A 21170-nucleotide genomic window follows, 5' to 3' on the forward strand; every position below is an offset into this window, starting at 1 on the left:
CCCAAGGCCCAAGCACTGGAGCGAGCCTACCCACACTCTGGGTCCCGGAGCCCTCGCAGCGCCAGGCTAGCACCTGGCGGTTCGCACACACTGCTCTGCTCGGCGCTTTGCACAGCTGTGACGCGGAGAAGGGTGCTGAGGCTCAGGAGGTGATAATGCCCAGTGTCACGAGACTGGAAGCGGCTGACACAGGCCGAGGCCCCAGCGCGCACCCGGGCAAGCACTGGACACAGCAGGCAGGACCGAGTCTCGGTGGTGCTGTGGGAGGGAGGTCTCCAGCCCCCAGCCCCGGCATCCCAGCAGGCTTCTGGCCACTTGGCGCCCTGTCAACCCCCCCCCCCCCCAATCACTTGGCGTCTGCTCTCTCGAGCACGTGACCAGTACACAGCACTGCCTCTCCTAGCACCTCTAGCAAACTCAACACAACTCTGGGCTTTGCTCAGAGAAGAAAAGGATGAGGCGCTGCTCCTGCACTCGCTCATGCTTTCTGTCTGTCTCCGTCTCTCTCTTCCTTGTTTTCTCCCTCTGGTCTCAATACAAAAAAAGACTGGGGGCTGGGGATATGGCCTAGTGGCAAGAGTGTTTGCCTCCTACACATGAAGCCCAGGGTTCGATTCCCCATCACCACATATACAGAAAATGGTCAGAAGTGGCGCTGTGGCTCGAGTGGCAGAGTGCTAGCCTTGAGCCAAAAGAAGCCAGGGACAGTGTTCAGGCCCTGAGTCCACACCCCAGGACTGGCAACAAAAACAAAGCAAATAAACAGAAAGTAAAAAAAAAAAAAGACTAAAAAACTTCCTATGACTTAGTCTCAATAGTGTGCTTTCCTACTTGGCGTTACAGGCACATCTTCTCCCCGGAGTGTCTGTCTGCCCCTGAGGATGCACACGCACGTCCACGGATCCCACCAACCGCAGGTCAAAGGAGGCGGGCCTGTGCTGACGAGGCACACCTGCCCCTTGTCATGACTGACAACACAGCATCTATTTACACGCTGCTTGTATCCTGTTAGGCACGGTAAGTAAACGAGAGGTAAAATGCAGAGAAGGAATGCATGTCATATGCAAATGCCACATCATTTCAGTAAGGGCTCCAGCGCCTGCAGCTGCACGTGTCTGAGTCCCGGCGCTCACCCCCAGGGAGTCAAGACACCTGCACTGAGCGTGCTCGTGTCCTCGTCGCCCAGTTAGCCTTCCCCTAGCTCCTAACGGGCCATCCGGGTTCCCCCCGCCTCCCTCTTCTGCTACACTCTTTTCTTTGTACAGGACACTGCCCAGACGCTACCTGGTCCCCGCCTGCCTGTTCTAGACCATTCCCAAGTGCAAGTTCTGTCTTCACCCCGGTGCCTACATGTTTCACCTTTCGGTTGATCCTGCGGCAAAAGTCACAACCCAAGACAGCAGGCTTCCTCCCGCTCTGTGAAGGAAGGGGTGGCAGAGTGTGCTTTCAGGCTGTGGACTCCCGCACCGACTGCAGGGAGGGTGAGATCTCCTCCCACAGGGGAGGGCAGAGTGGGGGAGGGGGAAGCCTCACCTCCCATCTGGAAGGAGGAGGTGGGGAAGAACTCATCTGCCCTGGGGGAGGGCACAGAGCCAGGGCGGGGCCTCACCTCCCATCGGGAGAGTGGAGCCAGAACAGCCTCACAGGGACCATGTTCCCCTCACCAGGCTCCTGGCCAGGCACCTGCAGGCCTTTAGCCTAGGAAAACGGATGACTGCCACCGTCTTGAAGATCTGAGTTGGTTAAGACCCAAGAAATAGCCAGTGCCGGTGGCTCACGCCTGTAATCCTAGCTACTCGGGAGGCTGAGATCCGAGGGTTGCATCTCCAAGCCACGGGCAGGAAAGCCCCTGAGACGCTCATCTCCAGTAAGCTACGCAGAAAAGGCCAGAAGTGGCACTGTGGTTCAAGGGAGAGCACTGGCCTTGAGCACAGAGAGGCTCGGGGACCGCGTCCAGGCCCTGAGTTCAAGCCCCAGGACCGGCCAAAATAACCTCAAAGACCCCAGAAATTAGGAGGACCAACCCAGTAACTGAGGAAGAAACCACCGATGAACTAAACTCACAAGGACCAAGAGCCACGGGGCCCCCCCATGCGCCCACGCCACAGCCTTCTCTCCACTCCCTCATGGTGGGCTTCAGCCCTCCCCAGTCCCCACAGTGGGGCCCCCAAGGCGGGTGCAGCCCCATCTCTGCTCCGGTACAGCTGGATGTGGCCTATATTCTGGGCACGGTGTGAAAGCAGGCAGCCGGCGGCACAGCGCATCCCACTTTTAACTGTGACAGACGGGCGGCTGGAGTTCTGTGAAGGACTCGCCCTCCCTCCTCCCGGTGCCAAGGGGGGTTCAGGTGCGATTACAGGAAGGCAGGCCATGGCCATTCTTGGAGGTGTACCTATCGACTTTAAACCCCCCCCCCCAGGGGTGATCACACCTCAGCACACTGGCGAGAGAGAGAGAGAGAGAGAGAGAGAGAGAGAGAGAGAGAGAGAGAGAGAGAGAGACCCCCAGCCTGGAGCTTCCCAAGTCCCGGCACAGGGGTGTTCCGCACAGGTGCGAGGCGCGGAGCAGTGCCCACCTGGGAAGCGGCATCCATCACCGCGTCTCGGGGCAGGTGTCCCGCCCCCAGCACCTTGCACACTCTGCGCGGTAAGCCGTTTCTCTTCCTTTTGTCATTACTCGCTTGCCTGCTTCTCCTCCTATTGCTGCTGTACGAAAGTTTGTACTCAGAATCCCAGCCTTTCTCTGACATTTTTTGGAAGGAGGAATTCAAAGCCAAGAGGCATCAAGTCAGGTCTGGGTCAGAGAAGGCGCACGGGGGATATTGAGCACGAAACACAGGACGGGGAACTGGCGGTCATACAGCCTGAACGCCATCCACAAATTCTAGCTGGCAGTTGTTAAAAGGGCTCTGGTGGCCAGGGCGTGACTTCCATCTGATTCTCTATCTGGGAGGTGAATGGCGGCTGTGAAATGTCCTGGAAGGTGGGAAGGCCACGTGGAGCCTGACTCAGTCCCTGTGAGGTTCTGCGGTCAGCGAATTCACCTGCACGAGGCCAGGGGGATGGAACGCAATGTCAGGGTGGGTTTGTAGTCTCCACAAGATCCTGGTAATTCTCACTAGACTATAAGAGAGCAAGCCTGGTCCCTTCCCAGTACCCGGCCTCTTGTCCTGCCCACTCAGCTCGGATACCCTCCTCCGTAAGACCTCATCAAAGGCTGAATAAATGGAGCTGCCCGGTCACACTGGAGCCTCCAAGCCTCCAAATCCGTGGCTCTAAGTAAAACTTTTTTCTTTTCTAAAACACTGAGCCTCGGGTGCGTTGTGATAGCACTAGAGAAGGAGGCGGAAGTCAGATGGTCAAAGTACACCAAGAAATGGGCAAGTCACACAGCTCATTCCAAACCCAGAGCCTCCACCGGGCTGCCAGCTGCCCTCGCCATCTGTGTACATAACAGGCTCCGGAGAGGCTGCGCTATAATTGGCTTGCACACCTGTCTGCACACCTGCAGATGACTCACACCACCAAGGCTCGGCACACACCTGGGTGATGACACAGGAAACCACAGCCAACCCCAGTACTGCCAACTCCAGTACAGCTCCTCAATTGTGTCACCTTGAGGGACAAGGGCAGAGACCATCTCCCAGGGTAAGCTAGACACCCTTACCAGTGAAAAAGCGCAGGTTTCCAACCCTGACTAGGGTCACTTCCCTTCCAATGCAGCTGGCCATTCCAGACAGGAACACGTGGACAGCTCCAAGAAAGACTGACAGTCGGGGTCAAGAGACTTCTAGGGCATCTGCACCCAGGTCTCTTCAGGGCTCGAGGCCCCCACCCCATGCCCTCATGCATCTCACTGGGTGGGGGTGAAGCTGCTCTAACCCCCCCAACGCGCGCGCGCACACACACACACACACACACACACACACACACACACACACACACACACACACACACGCCCCGTCCTTTGACCTGGGTGAGTCACGGAGACGTGCAGTGAGAGATCCCAGACCAATCAGGAGGCGCCACCCGGAGACAGTCCCACCTCGCAGGTGAGGACCCTTCCTGTACTCTCGCGTGCTGCTATCTCACATGCGCAACACTCTGAAACCCAAGCGCGATGACAGATCGTACTTCAAAAATCAAAGAAGCTGGCTCGCTAGTGCTCGCCGTTGGGTCGTCCCACTGGGCACAGTGCTTACTGTTGATACACAAGCATTCAAGAGAGATGCCTCTGTTTTGGTAGAAATAGAAGCGCGCATTGTGTGCAGTACAAAGAAATCACAGTGGGGCGAGTATGTTGGGACCCGCCCAAAGCCCAAACAGAAAACAGCAGAAGCCACAAGAATGGCCAAGCCACATCCCAGGCAGGGAAAGGATCGCGGTGGACCTGCACCCACAGCCCCGGACTCCTGGGAGCAGCTCCAGACATCTGAGTCTAAGAGTGAGCAAGGTCAAAGCAAGATCAACAACACCAAGAGTCAGCCTGGAACTTGTGGTGATCTCAGACCGAGAGCTGGGTTGCAGAAGGCACTGGAGACCACAGGTGTATGCCCTCCCTTGCCACGAGCTGAGCTGCAGACGCACCATGGCTGGGCTCACCAACTGTACAACTGGGAGCCCGGGGAAGTGTGTGGAATCCCCCAACATTCTCCAGCCTCACCAAGAAAATCAACCTGCCTTTCACGACCGTGTGCATTCAGAGACAGAGGCCGAACTAAAACCCGTGTGGCTCAGAAACAGATCCCAGGAAAAGGGCCGGAGCGGAGGAGGGCATTATTGCCTTTCTTCCCCGGGCCACGCTTGGTGCGCACCCGGCTCGAGGCTCAAAAGAACGCGGAGGGTTCTCTCATCCGCCCGCCCCCACAGGCAGGCCTTTGCTTCTGACCCTTGTCTACCCAAACTACCACAAGATGGGGAAAATTGACAACTGGGTCTTTCTCAGATGTGAGCACCGTGAGGGTTGCAAAACGTGACTGCAAAAATTCTGCAGCATCGTGGCAGGGCCCCAAGCAAGCCCCTCGTAATGCTGTTCTTTCTGAACAGTCTCTAGGACGAGAGTTAAATGCTAAAACAGGTGTTACAGAGACACGTGAAGCTATTTACAACTACAGCTCAAAAGACATCTAAGGGACAAAACAAGGTGGAATGTTGAACTTAAAAGAAAACGACAGTAAAATGAAGCAGCACAGGATGAGACACAGAACACAGAGGGCAGGGGATGCTACAGTACAAAGTTGTGCCTCTCCTCTCTCCAGAACAAGACACGCACTGCCATGAAGGAAACGTATAGTTACCTGCATCCATGTCTGCAAAGAATGGAACAGCCAGTAAGAAAAAGAAGGAACCAGAAGTTCAGTGTCTTACAGTTGGGTTTCAAAAGGTCACATGGGGAGAAAATACAAACTGCTACACCTTGATCGGGGAGCTACATAGCTTCCTGCCCTTACCATCATAATCTTATTTAAAGCAAGAAAATAAAACATGGATATGTTAACAAAAGAAGCAAATGTCTAATGGCAAAAGAAATACCTAACTCACATGCAAAATGATTACTAAATGTTTTAATACAATATAAAAGGGGAAAACATACTCAAACATGCGGTGGGAGTCTGGATTTTCCTCTAGAAAAGCAAGGTATCTGTGACTCAAGTAACATTACAGACAGATTGCTTAAAAACTCATTATCCAGACCAGAGAAATAGCCAACCGATACTTGAGTAACACTGGATAATACTGGAAGGACAAAACCGTTAAGACAGGAAATATATTTCAATGGCATTTCATGGTAACTGCTACAAACGCTAGAGTGAATAAGAGTGGCTTGCTAAAATTTCTACAGAAGGATCAATTCAGACTTAAAGATTTTTACGGCTTGGTATGTTTTACTACTTTCTTGGCATGTGATTGGTCCAAAGCAATGACTTAGAACTTGGTGAAGAAGTCAAGTCCCTACTCTGTCCTGCGCGCGGGCCTCACGGCCTGCCGGGCGTACCTTCGGGAGACTCCTCCTGGACGTAGGTCCCGTCAGGTATCGGTGCACCAGGGCCGACTTGCCGCTGGCCAGGTTACCCACGATGCCCTGCGGCAGAGAAAGGGAAAACCATTCATTAAAGGAGATGAAATGACTCGACCTGGCTCTCTGCACCCAGAGAGGGCAACGCAGACAGTGACCCAGCATAATCAGAACCAAGTGCTGCGAGACGGGCCTAAGTGAGACGTGAGCTCAGGAACTACGTGGCTGGGGCCGGACGTGCCGGCCTTCCGCATGAGCTGCCCGCGCCCTTGTCAGCTGGGCCCAAGGCCCCCGGGGCGTCAGCACAGCACTGGGGGTGCCCTCTGAGGCCTGTGCTGACGAGATCGGGAATGTGTGTGCCGAGGCAGCCGCCGGGGACGGCGGGCCTCGGTGTGCCGAGGAGGGCGCCAGCCACGCGGAGCAGGGCCACGTGGGAGGACAAGGCGGTGGAGTCCACCGAGAGGGCCGACCTGGCGCGGCGGCGGGGTGGGAGGAGAGGCCGGGAGCCCAGGGACAGAGGCCGGCCAGCCTGCTTCTGGGGAAGCCACCGCCGAGGAGAGGCAGGGCGAGCTGTGGTAGAGGCACGGACGGGTGTCCATGCCGGGCGGAGCCTCCCGAGGGCCAGGGCACCGGAGGGCCGCCGTCCTGGGTCACTGAGCAGGCAGGGCGGGCGGCGTGGTGGCTCTGCAGAAGCAGCATCCCGATGCACACCGCCGAGACGCCCGCGGGGGGCGGGGGGCGGGGGGCGGGGGGGGGGCCTGCCTCTCTGCCCCTGGTGGGTGCTGCGGGGCCCTGTCCTGCTCTAGGGAGCCGCTCTGGCCGGCAGCTGCCTCCTCCCGCGTGCCGGTCTCTCCTTCCCTCAGGAGAGCGCCCCTACTCACACTGAGCTGGGTCACGCCCATCTTCAGGACAGGCAAACCCACCCCCGGGTGGGTCCACCCGCCCGCCCGCCCCCCCCCCCCCAGCCAGATCCACCTGCTCTTTCTTTCCTGGCCCTTGCCGCCTCCCGACCACCCGCGCGTGCCCGCCTAAGCACCTGCAGCCTGGAGCCGCTGGTGGCGGGGAAGCGGAGCCTGAGGTCTGAACCTACCGGCTAGGGCCAGGACGAGCTATGCCGTCTGGGCTCCTTCCCTGGCCCTCAGCTCCAGGGACCCGTGTGTCACCTGCCGAGGGCCGCCATCTGCCAGCAGTCACCGCCTAGCCACCTCCCCTGCCTCCTCCCACCCGACCGAAGCCCAGCACAGGCACCTGCTCCTCACGGGCCCCGTGCTCCACCCCCGCCATCCGGCCTGGCCCGCCCCAGTCTCTGTAGGAAAGAAGGTGGGCTAAGTGGGAAGTGATACCAACGTCTAGAGGAACACAGAGGAAGGGAATCCAGCAGAAACACAGGAGAGGGCATCTGGCATACCACCGTGAACAGCAGGTCAAAGCTGAATGGACCTCGTGAGTACGGGGTGCTGTGTGAACCATGACACAGCAGTCCCGGCCGCCTTCCACCAGTGCCAACAGCTCCCACTTCACCCCCCTACCGCCCCTCCCCGCCACAGCTCGTCCTGGACCCTCTAGCTATGCTTCCAGCCCATAAACCGCTCAGCTTCCTGCTGAGCTTTGCATCCTCAGTATCCAGTCAGCTACCAAACCTCATCTCAAAAGTCCTTGCTTCTCCACACACACTATAGAGTTTCCTACAGTCATCTGCCAGCAATCCTATCCCTGCCCCTATGGTGGCCATAGGTTCACTGGTTATCACATCCGGAAGCCTTCTGCTGGGGTCCGAACACTTCTAACCCCCAAGGTGACAGGGTAGGAGGCGGAGCCTCTGAGAGACGCCAGCATCACCAAAGACACAGTTCTCACAAATGGGCCCTTCCACCACCTAAGAACCCCGGCAAGAAGACGCCATCTAGGACAGAAGCTCGATGGCAGGTCTTCCCCAGAGCCAGGAGGAAACATCCGTGCTGCTGTTCAAAGCCATCGGGATGAGGCTGCTTTGTCACCGAAGCCTGGACGGGCTACGACACCTTCCTGATGTCCCGGCCTCGATGGCCGCCCCCGCGTGACTGCGCACGGGGTTTCACACACACACGAGAGAGAGGCTGCGGCTTCCTGGGAGGCTGGCCGCTCCCTCGGGGCGGGGGCTGTGTCTGACTCCTCTTGTCTCCACCACCCACAGCCCAGGAGGATTCACAGCACTGGTGGAGGAAGTGAATGAATGTCGAATGGCGGTGCGTGTGAACGACACGGTTTGCTCTACAGCTGAGAGCCAGGCTCAGAGCCAGGGTGTGCCGAGAGGCCCCGCCCAGAGCTGCCCCCTCGAGGCCCGGCTCGCGCCTTCCCCCTTCCTACCTTGGGCCTCTATAATCTGAGAATATCTACCTATTAATTATTCTTCTGCTCAAGGGCACCTGCTGTTTGTTGGCTTCACACTGTGAGAAAATCCAAACCAGTGTGCCATAGAATTAAAATTTTAATTAAGATTAGTTTTTCTTCCCCGAGGAAAGAAATGCTCCCAAATCAAGCACTGTTCGGCCTTGTGGTTTCTCTGCATTGCTTTCCCCAGCCCCTTCTCTCCTCAAAGAATAACACCCATCAGCCCCAGGGTGAAGGAAAGATGCTTTATTTGGCCGTAGGCCCATGGCATGGATCCCCTGGGCATTATTTTAGCTTGAAACACCCAGCTGAGCGTGAGGAGGAGGTATGGTAAGGTAAGGAAGGGGGGGTAGGAGTAGAAGCTGAGCTGAGAAACCACTGACAACTGTTGTGGACAACAACCACAGAGGTCAACCACAGAGGTCAGAATCAACCAAATCGGGACCAAAAGGCTTACTAGGGAGAAACGTGGCATGCTGACAAGGTCAAAACCACATTAATTCTGCCAGATGCCAGTGGCTACACCTATAATTCCTAGCTACTCAGGAGGCTGAGGTCATGGTCCAAAGCCAGCCAGAGCAGGAACGACCATGAGATTCTGACCTCCAACTAGCCACCAAAAAGCTGGAAGTAGAGTGGTAGCTCCAGAGGTAGAGTACCAGCCTTGAGCAAAAAAAAACTAAGGGACAGCGCCGAGGCCCTGAGTTTTGGCGCACGTGCGGATACGTATTCGTGTGCACACACACGCCACACACACGTCTGTCGGGAGAAGGCTGTCACCTGGACCCCGCATGAACCATGACTGGCTGGAGCCCGGGGTTGGCATCATCGAATTCTTGGAGGAAAAGCAGAACCTAGTTGTCCTTTAAAACCAATTTCCCTAGGACCCCAGGATCCCCACTCACCTGCTGAACAGTAGTTTGCTGCAAAGGAAATGGAGTCTTTAGGTGAGAAAGATGTCCCGGCCAGGAGGGAGCGCAAGGAAAGCGTAGACCTGGCACAAGAGCGGCCGACACGAGGCTGAGCCAGGCCCCTTCAGCGGGCCCAGGCTATGGCACGAGGCCGCGCGGCCTAGCGTGGACCAGATCCGCAGCGCCCAAATCAGCTGGCCGAGGAGGAGCCGGCCATACGTAACACAACCGCCTCGACGCGTGGCCCCACCACACTGGCAAACAAAGCCAACACTGAACGGCTTTCCCTGGCGGTTTCTTTACTACTGTGCAACATTCCAGAGAGAGTCCACTGGGAGGCTGGCATGACGTCATCGCTGGCGGAGCTGGGGGGCAGGGCTGGGGTCCCAAGGCACCCGTCCCGGGCAGCTCTTCAGGCCCAGCGCACGGGCGCGGGCAGGCCGCTCGGCGGAACACAGGGGCGCTTCTTCGGCACGCAGGTCCTTAGCAGTCAAGGGCCTGCTGGGATGCCACCACGGACAGGGACGCCCCCACGGGCTCTCCTCCACCCCCACACGCAGCTCAAGGGCAGAGGCCGGGCCTCATACCGTTGGAGTGCGCTTGTCTGTAAGGCAGAGACAGCCCAGGCAGGGAACTCAACCAGCTTTAAGCATGTTAGTTTGGGGATGAGCGGCCCACATTGCCGGCCTGCTCGCCTCATCAGCAACATCAGACTACGCTCTGTCCTCTCCGGTGAAGTTTAAAATTCTCATTTTGCATGGTAACGGGGGTCACACAGCTCCCCTCAAGGAAGTTCCTGTTCTGGCGGGAGGTGGTAGCTCATGCCTGTCTACTCAGGAGGCTGATCAGGAAGGACCTCAGTTCAAGGCCAGCGTGGTAAAGAAGACCCTCCCCCCCCCCCCCCCCAACCAATGAAGAGCTGGGAAGCCAGAGGTCGGTGACTCCTGTCTATAATTCCAGCTACTTGGGAGGCTGAATCCAAAGGATTGCGATTCCAAGCTAGCCCAAGCAGAAAAGTCCACAAGACTGTCTCCAAAATAACCAGCAAAGAGCAGAGCTGGAAGCAAAGCTTGTGACAGAGTACCAGCTAGCAAGGGTGAGGGCTCTGAGTTCAAGCCCCAGTGCCACCTGATATATATATAACTATCCAAACTTCGATGCCTCGTTACAGGAACCCTTAGGCACTGTGCAAAGGAGAAGTAAGTCCATGGTAGAGGTGGGGGGGGGGAGGAGACAGAACAGGGAGGGATCGTGAGCTCCACCCCGTCCACACCCCTTCGCCTCGAGGTTGGCTGGCTGTCTAGCTCTCTCGGGCACACTCGACTCCTGACACACCCGAAGGCAGCGCCACACCTGGCTCTGCAAACTCAAGCACCGCCTCCCATCCTGTAGGCCCCAAGGGGCCGCCAAGGCCACGGGTGCCACTCACCACTTTGAGCTCCGGCACGGACCGACTCAGCGTCCATTCCTGGCTGTTCACGAAGGCATCTGGAAGAGAAAGGCAGAGGGCAAGGTTACCGGGCTACAAAGCAAGCACAGGTGCAAACGCCCTGCAAACACGCAATCTTCAACACGCCGTTGGGGGCCCGCAGACCAGCCTCCCTGTGTTAACGTCAGAGGCGGCAGCCGGCCCGGGTTTACAGGCCTCAGCCAGACGCCGGCCGAGTGAAACACGGTCCCCGCCCCGCCCCCATCCTCGCCCACCCCCTGGTCCACTCTGACAGCGCCTCCCACGGGCTCGGAGACACCGCAGGAGGAACCTGACTTTCCCCAAACGGACTTGCACCAGTCAATTTTTCCTTTTTTGTTTTGTTTTTGTTTTCTGCTGGGATCGTCATTTTTCTGAAACCCCCACATTTAGGTACACGAGATAACTAGATGTTGAAAATCTAACCAGCCACAGCGCAGGCAACCCTTCGGGGTCTCAAGGGCCCTGCTGGAGGTCGGGTTCATCTTCAGAGAGAGGACCTCACCCCCCGAAGCGCCAGCAAGGCTGGCTGAGAACACGTCGGAAAGGCGAGGGGGCCGCGGGCCCAGTGGGGCTCACCGCAGGGGGGCTGTGCTGTCCCCGCGCCCGCTCAGGCCGGCCTCCCCGCTCAGCCCACCCAGACGGCCCCACCCACCGTGGCTCTGCTCACAACCTGCCAAGTCCCGGCGAAAGCACAGCCGGGGCGCAGGCTGTGGAGGGGTGGGCTGTGGAGGGGGCGGCTGCTAGCCTCTTTGCGATGGAGGCTGCTCTCTGTGCATCCCCCCCCCCCCCCCCCAGCACTCAACGTGCTCACTCTCCGCTGCCCGAGAGGAGTCCTGCACAGGATGCCTACGAGACCAACGGTCCCCATCGAATGCTCAGGGCCGGGGGCCGGGCCGCGGGACACGGACGGCCAGACACCTGTGGATGGGTCACTGTTAGCAGGGGGCCTCGCTGTGGCCGCCGTGGAGAGGGCCGGGCGACCTGTCCGGAGGCAGCGGGCAGGCCGGGCATTCGGAGCTTGTGGCTGTCCTGGGGGCCCACAGGGAGGGGAAGGAGGCCCCGACACTGAGAGCTGGGCCCTCTGCCACCAGGAGACCTCGCTTGCCTGGAGGAGAGCAGCAGGGACCCGGGCGGCCAGGCTCGCCTCGGAAAGCTGAGGAGCTGTCTGCCACAGAGACGCTGGACGCCGAAAACATTAAGGTGGGCGGGGTCGGGCAGTCAGCTGAAGACCCCAGGGGACAGACTCGCTCCGGCACCTGTCCACAGACGCGAGGGGCCGAGCACCGGGAATAAAGTTACGCTGTGCACCTGAACACCGCTCTCTGGCCCGCCATTCGCACCCCACCGTTAGGGGAGCACCTGCGTGTGAACCGTTAGCGGGTGGTCCACGCGAGCACAGACCCGACACCTAGGCAGCACTCGGGAAACGGGGGCTCACGTCGCTCCTGTTTTGGGATATCTGGGCTCACTCAGGAAACGGAGGGTACAGCCTGCCAGGACATTCAGGACGACAGCAATCCGCAGGTGAGACGAAGGCAGACGGCAAGGCCCCCGTGAGATGCACGGACCAGGTACGCAACTATGCCCAAAGTCACCCTGTCGCTGAGCCTTCAGCAAGCTGCGATGCCAGGCAAGTTCGTTTACCTATATGCATGCAATGGATTCTAGGCCGCCAGTGGAAAAGGCCGAGGCTTCGACCCATAGCAACGGGACCCCAAGTACCACCGGGCTTCGTGGGGTGGTGAAGGCAAGGCGCTGTGGAGACATGCGGGGTGTCCGTCCACGGCGGAGTATGGAGAGGACCACGTGTACGGCACACAGTGCACGTCAAGGCCGAGAACATCTCCAGCAGAACAAAGAACCGAACAACCGCTGGGTGCCGGTGGCTCGCACCCATGACCCGAGCCATTCAGGAGGCTGAGATCTGAGGATCATGGGTTGAAACCACCTGGAGGAAGTCTGTGGGCATCTTATTTCCAATTAACCAGCAAAAAGCCACAAGTGGAGCTGTCGCGACGTGGCTGAGCACCAGCCTTGAGCAAAAAAAGGCTAAGAGGCAGCACCAAAGCCCTGAGTTCAAGCCCCAGTACCAGCATTAAAGAACAACAACTGCTGGTGTAGGCCGGGGAATAAGATGACTATCTTTACATTGCCACCTCCTACGGCAAGAGAAAAATTAAACATGATGTAAGACGATCCTTCGTAGTAAAATGAAGTGTGAATTTAAATGAGTTCCCTTCACTAATATACTGCTGATTCTTGAACATGTACTACCAGAAGATTAAGTTTATCACAAAAATATTAAATATTCATGATGAATTAAGCAGGCATTAAACAAAGATGTATGACTGTATGAACAATGCAGCACTGTGGGGTGGTTTTTCACTTATAACCAGATAAGGAATGTTTGTGTTCTAATAACATAAATGCTTGATTTAAGTGGCAAAGTAACCTCTCACTTCCAATTAAAAGCATCTATTTGAAACCTTTCGTCCCGTCCCGGGAGCCTCGTCGGCAGGGCCTCACGCGGGCTGACCGAACGCGGCAGGGAACGCGGCAGAATCCTGCTGCGTGGGCGCTCCGGCGGCCGGGCGCTGCGTCCAGGTGCGTCACCGGGACCGCCAGGCCCAGCCCCTACCTGCGACGTCACTGCGACGTCACCTCCCCAAGAGCGGAGGGGAGCAGGGCTCGGGCTCGCTGCCCTGCTTCATTCTCAATGTCACAGCAGCAACAGTGAAAGGCTCAACAGGCTTCCGACAGCACATCTGAGCGTGTGCATGTACCGCACAGGTGTGTCTGCACGCACGTGGTTTCCTGGGCAGCCAGGCTCGGAGGTCACCGTGTCCCTCCATTTTCAGAAGCGGCAGCTCTGTGCCCCAGTTAGTTCCCCCACTTGCAGTAAGTGCCCCCCCCCCGGCCTGCTCCAGCCTGGCCTCCCCTGCCCCAATCAGGATACCTGCCCCCCACCTCGGTTTGAAACACAGTTGTAGGGAGATGGGAGGAGCTGTCCAGAAAAGCACCCCGAGCTGCCAACCGGGCCTCTCCCCAGAACACAGCTGTGTGCCCAACCACCAAAGAAAGGAGGAGACCCCGGCCCTCGCCGACACTGGGAGACCAGAGAGCGCAGGCCCGGGCCCTCCGGAGCAGAGGGGCAAGAGAACCAAACCAGCCCGCCAGCTGTGTATGTCCACTCCCCAGCAGACTTGCTGCCTCTCCGCTTGCCAACGGGGGGGGGGGGGGGGGGGGGGCTCGCGCAGGGCCCTACCCACCGTGAGCTGCCTCAAATCCTAATCCGGTGGATCTCCTTGGACTCCTGGCCCGGCTGTTTTCAAAACTCATCCTATGCATAGCCCCCACTCACTCGTTTCCCCAGGAAACGCAAGCTTTCATTACACAGAAAACCAGACAGGCGCATTTTCTGAAAACCCAACTGGACCAAACAGCAAAAGCACAAGGCCTAGGTAGACTCGCGCTGGCTGCCGGCACCGTCCCCTGGCTGCTGAGAGGAGCCGGAGCCCCTCGCCCGATTCCCAACGCTGGCGGCTTCGGTGCGAGACGGCCCTGGAGACGTCTGTGCCGGGGCTGCACTGCACGGCCCTGCCCTCCCCCCTGGTGGCACACACCCTCCCAGCATGGCCCTCCCAGCCCTGCCCTCCCCCCTGGTGGCACACACCCTCCTAGCAAGGCCCTTTACTCCCTAATTCCTGACCCTGCGCCTCAAAAGCAAGAATTGGAGTCCTGTCACGTAGGATTCTACAACACAGGTGAGAAACCGTATCGGGTCCTCCTGCTTTGTCCCCCGCAGCTCCGAGCTTACTGACCGGCAGGGCCCATGTGTGACTGGACGCCACTAACCCTGTGGTTCTCAGAGCGATCCAGAAGGTGTGCACGAACGCCTATGGTGGAATCATCGGTTCTCTGCGCCACCGGCCTCGCCCCCCCCACCAACGGTTGCGACACACACAGTGCCAAAGTTGTGCTCCACCTTCCCTCTCGCCGGCTTCGGGCCCCAAGCGAGGCTTACGCGGGAGTAAGCAGAGGGAGCTGTGGGGTTAAGAGCTCCACTCAACTAACCCGCCAGGAGCAGTGATTCCTCTGCTGCACCTGCCCCGCCCCTGCCCCCGCCCCCGCCCCGGACCTGCAGTTAATCAAAGCAGAGGTCTTCGCTACAAAACCCCAACCGCGCAGTCGTTCCGTCCAAATGAATCTGGTCATTCGAAACAACAGCAGACCACCTCAGGAGCAAGCTGCCCACTGTCGCTCACTTTCATCAGTCAGGAATTCTGGACCTGGGGAAAGCCCAGTTCTCGGTCCCCCTTTCCAGTCCTGCCGTGCTCCCCACAGTGTGCCTGTGTCCAGACTCCCCTGGACACGCGGGACTGGCAGGATACAGGAAACTGGCACACGTCAGGATCTTCAGCTCACACCTTGACTGCAATCCGCCGGTGCTAGGCGAATGGCGCACTCGTAGACGTACCAGACCAGAATTCCTTAGGCGGTGTAACGGGGGACACAGGTAGATGGTGCTTCTGCAGTTTGTGAGGCTAAAGGACCTGAGCTGGGTCTGCGGGCCCCGCTTCTCCCCCCATGCCAACCACCCAATCAATGCCAGGAGATGTGAGGAGGGGAATCCGTGTGTGCGAATGTGGAACGGGAATCAAGAGCCTGACAATGACCTTGGGAAATGCGCCGGTCTGTGGCACGGTTTCTTTTCCTCAAGATAAGAGGTTCCAGTAGATGATGGGGTCAGTGCCTGGGGAAGGGCCGGCCTTCGGCCGTGGGGGCTAATTAAAGAGCCCACCCGACACCCCGTCCTGGGTGCCACTCTCTGCCTGGAGGCACGCCTGGCCCACAGTGACCAGGAGACACAGGTGGGCCTGAAATAAGCCACATCACAGCCACGGAGTTCTCCGTGAGGGAAGCGAGCAAGGAGATCTTCCCGGCGTTCGTTTTTATCCCGGGCACATTGCTATTGTACCACGCCAGGCGGCAGGGCCATTTGTAGGTCAAAAGCACTTCAACAATGGCAGTTCCGCGTGCTCCAGCACATGGCATCGGAAAACCTGACTCACACGGTGTGCTCACCAGCACACTCCGGAAACTCTACCGCATCCTAAAACAATCGCAGAAATGCCTGCAAGGAGCCTACTCGGCCGGGGCCAAAGAACGGAGCAGCGGGGGTATGATCAATGAGGTCTATCCCAACACCTGAAGTGGATGGAAAGAACACCTGGTCCTCACCTGCCCAGCAGGACGGCGAGCCCCGTTTTCGAGCAGCGGGGAGAGGCGTGTGGGGCCTGGCACAGACTCCCGAAGGCTCAGCTGAGGCTCACTGGCTTCACTTCCGTTGGAAAACCCCAGGATCTCTAACACACAGGAGAATGCACAAACCCCTGGGGTGCCCAACCGGCTTCCGTTTCCACACAACTTTCAGATTGCTTCTTGGTGGCCCCAAAGACTCACAAGCAAGATGGCTTCTGCCCCCTGTAAGGTTCACCGGAAAGGAAACCCGCCACATGGTTCAGGCAGAAAGGAGTTTATTGGGGGGAAAAGCAAACTGCCAGCTCACATAAGATGGAGGCGTGGGGAGACAGAGGGAAAGAAGAAGGGAAGAGGAAAAAAGAGCAGGAGAGGATGAGAGAAAGGGAGCGAGAGCAGGACGCGTGGGGAGCCGGACTACATGGGGGAAGGTGGGAGGCCTGGCCAGGTGGCTTGGGTGTGACCTCAGAGGAGGGGGAGGCAACCGCCTCCAGGTGAGCCGGTTGTCACCTAGGTAATACAGGTGCCGGGCGCAGACTTCAACAGGGGGGAGGCATCTGCACGGAGCCCTCCTGGGGGTGGATACCCCCATGTCCCCCAGCAAACCCCCTGTCACACGCCAACATGATGGCAGCGTGTCTACCTGTACAGACGGACGGTCCCAGCACGCTCCCCGGCCTCAGCCATGACTCAGAATCTCAAACACTTCCTCTCCCCCAAGGAGACCCCAAGGCAAAAGCTGCCAGCCGGTGGGCGCCGGGGGACTGGCTGGGAGTTCCCTTCCCTGACACGTCCTGAGCCCTCCTGAGGCAGGGAGCTGGGCCTGTCCTCTGAGCACAGCCTGCGGGAGCCATGTCAGAGGTCACAGCCTGAGGAGGAGAAGAGGAGGAAGCACAGGGACATGGGAGGATGGAGATGAAGGGAGAAAGCTCCCCCTTTCCTTCTTCAAATGTGGACAAGGAGGCTAAGCTGGCCTTAGGGCACTGGAGAGGGGTGAGCACGGCCTCCTGTTGGGGGGCACGGCCTCCTGTGGGGGGCCCTGGGGGGGCCTGGGGGAAGGGCGAGCGCAGCCTCCTGTGGGGGGCCCGGGGAAGGGTGAGCATGGCCTCCTGTGGGGGGGGGGGGGACCCAGGGAAGGGAGAGCGCAGCCTCCCGTGCCCCCCACCCACCGACACCATACACCTTTGTGAGGCAGAGCCCGCCTCACGGACCTGAAGCCTGCACCCCCATTCCATCTATTCTCCATGTCCCCCTCCCAGGCCTGGGCGGGGGACCCTCCCTGGGCAGACCGGGGCTCCTGCTGCACATCCCCAACGGGGCTGGCGCTCCGCGCCAGGTGCCCAGGGGAGCGGACCGCCGACGGCCTCTGCTGAAGAGAACAGCCTGCCTGCTGCTCACCTGGAGGGCAGGGCCCGCACAGACCCCGCCACCACCACGCGAGGCTGGAGGGCACGGCCCCCACAAGCCTGGCCCCCTGGCCAGCGTCGTGGAGAGAAGATGGGGGGCGAGACGCCACCCACGGCAAGATGAAAGCAGCAGGGGGGAAATGAACCTGCTGCAGGAGCTACGACAGCGGCCGGGGCCCGGGAGGCGAGCTGCACGGGCGATCATGTTCTGGACGGCATTTCACGCCTCAGAATGAAAACCCCAGGAGTTAGAAGGCAAGGGAACCACTCCAGCGCTGGGGGGAGGGCGGGGGGAGAGCACTGCAGTGGAAGAGTTTGGGGAAAAGACTGCATTCCACTTTAAATGGATGTCAGCCCCGATTTCCTCCACTGAAAGGAACAGCCCGGCCACCGTCACCCTGACAGCAAAACCTCTGATAAAGGCATCATCCTCTTTACCTCGAGACGGCCTGAGCCTGCAGCGCCCACGGCAGCGAGGCCTCCCGCGTCACGCCCCAGCAGGGAAGCAAACCGCGGCGGGGCGGGGCGGGAGGGCAAGCTTCCAAACCGGGCGTCTGTCGCATCCCGCCTACGACGGGGAGCTCCCTCCTCCTGTCCCCTCAGCTTCCAGAGCGCCAGGGGGCTGACAGGCCTGTCTGGTAACCACGGGGGCCAGGGCGCCCCACTACCTGCCTTCAGCAAGACCATGGTGGGCCCCTCAGAGACCTGCCTCCTCCTGGAGCTGGTGAGGAGCCCACCACAGCTGAACCTGAAGCTGGCTCCCAACCTTCTCTCCGTGGGGGGGGGGGGGGGACGTCTAGCTTCCCGCCATGGAGAACGACACAAGGAAGTCAGGCAGAAGGGAGGAGCGCTGTTACAGGGCCACGGGCTGATGAGCAGATCCCCGACAACGCTGTCAGGTGAACAGGTGTCTGACAGCACACACAGCCCCGACAACGCTGTCAGGTGAACAGGTTCCTGACAGCACACACAGCCCTGCCGCGGCTCCAGCTCTCAACGGCCAGTGGCCAGAGGTCCTGGCACCTCTCAGAAGCAGCAAAACGCAGCTTTGCAAACTAAGACCACACACAGTCCTACATTTTCATGCGACTTAAGACTTTAAACAAATGCTAGCGATATTTTAAGAAAGCGTTAGTGCCTAAAATGGCACTGTGTTGTCCTTGAAAATTTTTAAGGACACTTTATGAAAGGGTGTGTCAGAAATTTCCAAGAGAAAACAAAAGCTGTAGGCTAAATTCACTGAAAGACAAGCTCCTGGCACTGACTTCCAAGTGGAGGTATGTGCCCATAAGCTACATTCTACTAGGCAGAAAAATGATTGTGTGTGTATTGGGAGGGTAGAGAATTAGGAGAGCCTGACACTTGCTAGGTAGGTGCTCTGCCACTTGAGCCATGTCCCCAGACCTTTTCTCATTTTACTTTGTCAATAAGATGTCTTGTTTATTGCCTACACCAATCTCAGACTGTGATTTCCCTCCTTACACCACCTATGTTATAGCTGAGCCTACAGACGTACTCCATCATATCAGACTGTGATTTCCTTCCCTGCACCACCTATTGTTATAGCTGAGCCTACAGACATACTCCATCATATCAGACTGTGATTTCCTTCCCTGCACCACCTGTTATAGCTGAGCCTACAGACATACTCCATCATACCCAGACTATGTATTCAAAGAAAATCTCACTAGCTTTTTGCCAGGGCTGCCCTAAATTGAAACTCTCCCAACCCCTGCCTCCTAAGCAGCTGGGATTCTGGACACGGCCAGAGAGAGGGCCTGTTGGCTTTCATTAAAGAATTATGAATAGTCATACTTTTAACTGACCGGACAATTAATGTTTATAGTAAGGGCCGATTACTACAGGAAAGGCCATCAGAACTAACAGCCCCCTACGGGCCCTGAATGTTGGCCCAAATAGACTAACAAGTTGGGGGGGGGGGGTGAGAAAGCAGAGGCATAGTGGAGCCCAGGGCCACTCGGGCCGGGGACCAGTGCCAAGGGCATGGGGCCCACTGGGTCTCAGTAGCCCTCACTGCCCATCAGAGACACACCCCTCTTCCCAAGCTGCCAAGAAGCACGGGGAAGCCCTGCGTGAGGGACTCAGAGCACGCCTCCCCATGACACCCCGTGAGCGAGAAGCTCCCAGACCCTCACCCCACCCCGCAAGTCGCCTGGGCACCTCTTTCCCGGGACAGCTGCACACGCCCCTTCGAGACTCCAGCATGCAGACAGGAGTCTAGACACTGCAGGACACTAGAACCCTGCCTCCCCCCCCCCCACACACACACACACCGTGCTGGACGCCCCCACAGTCGTCCACCCTCTCCTCACTCACGGGTCCCCTGCCGCTGGTGCTTCTCGTAAGGTGGAACAATGGGGTCCGACCGCGTGTGGACTCCCGTGGCGCCAGTGCCCACCCGCCCCGGCCACACCCACGTCTCCCGCCTTGTGGGCCCTCCCTCGTTCTCCACACGGAGCTGTGGATGGTCTGCCCCCGAGTGGTCGAGTCTGAGGTCCGCCAAGGGGGAATCCTGCCGTCTTTCCACCGTGCTCTCTGGGAAGGAGTAACACGCCCCCCCCCGCCCCCCCGCCCCCCCCCCCCCCCGCTGCAGTGGGACCTGGGCACCCACAGGCCTCCCTCTCCCTGCCAGGAGCTCTGACCTGTGGGCCCTGCCTGGCGGTCACGTGCCTGAGCGCAGACTCTGCCCTGGAGACTCAACCCTTAGCAAAAGTTGGCTTTTCCGAGATGAAGTTCCACCATGAATGAAGAGTACAGAGCACGAAAACTAGGCCAGAGACCGTGGCAGCCCGCACACGAGCCCGCGTGGGGAGCTGTTAGCCAGGCAGCGGGAAGGCCGGGAGAGGAGGCCGGGAGAGCCGCCGCCCGGGCTCGCCACAGCGGCCGCCGGAGCACACGGACGGACGGGGAGCCGGCGCAACTGCACTTCTTCTCACCATCTCTGTCCCGGTTTAACTTCCCCGTGAGCATCTACCGTTTCTACAATGAGAAGAGGCGATCAAGGTGCTTCCCCCACCGGAGCGGCTCCCTTCACGTGTGCGGAACGGGGAAGGTGTGAGACCCGCCATCCGCAGGGGGAGGAAGGCAGCCGCCTTCCAGCCGGCGGAAGGTCAGCCGCATCTGCAAGGCCGGAACACGTAATTAAGGAGGAAGCACACGGGAAAGGCCCCCGTTATTTCTCTGCTTCTGTTCCTCACGCCGCGAACGTCAAAGACTCTTTCCTGGTTTTAAAATTGCAAGGTCTGTTTAATAGAATAATAACAGGCCTACGATGTTGGAGGAGGGAGAGCATGCTGGGCCCTGAGCTCAACACCGCCCACCTACTAGGCAGGTGCTTTCCTGCTGGGCCTGGCTTGAGCCCACACCTTTTTGGCTTTTAGGTTATTTTTTTTTTCCCCGACAGGGTCTCCTGCTATTTGACTGGGGCGTGCCTAGACCCCAAATCCTCCCACTTTTGTGAGGCACAAGGCTGGGCTTACAAGCACGGATCGGCACCCCCAGACTTGCTCCTGAAATGTGGTTTTGCTAACCTTTTTATTTGGGCTGGTCTCAAACCTCAATCCTCCCAACTAGCTGTGATTACAAATTTGACCCACTACACCCAGCCAAGACATTTAACTCCCCCCCAAACTAATGGGGGGGGGGGTTGCTCGTAGGCCTCTTACCACAGGATGCCCTGTGCCCACCAAGCCCCACGCAACACCAACTCACGAGTCC

The 21170-nt window shown here is 58.6% G+C and overlaps 1 protein-coding gene across 1 annotated transcript in view; it reads right to left on the reverse strand.

Moving 5' to 3' along the window:
* Positions 1-21170, reverse strand: part of Agap1 (ArfGAP with GTPase domain, ankyrin repeat and PH domain 1) — a 411357-nt gene that overhangs the window by 258531 nt on the left and 131656 nt on the right. Inside the window, 3 exon segments of the mRNA XM_048344473.1 lie at positions 5995-6027; positions 6030-6081; positions 10726-10784. Of these exon segments, the coding sequence (XP_048200430.1) occupies positions 5995-6027; positions 6030-6081; positions 10726-10784 (144 nt within the window).

The sequence above is a fragment of the Perognathus longimembris genome, chromosome 4, assembly GCF_023159225.1.
Source record: "Perognathus longimembris pacificus isolate PPM17 chromosome 4, ASM2315922v1, whole genome shotgun sequence".
In the NCBI taxonomy this organism is placed as follows: Eukaryota; Metazoa; Chordata; class Mammalia; order Rodentia; family Heteromyidae; genus Perognathus; species Perognathus longimembris.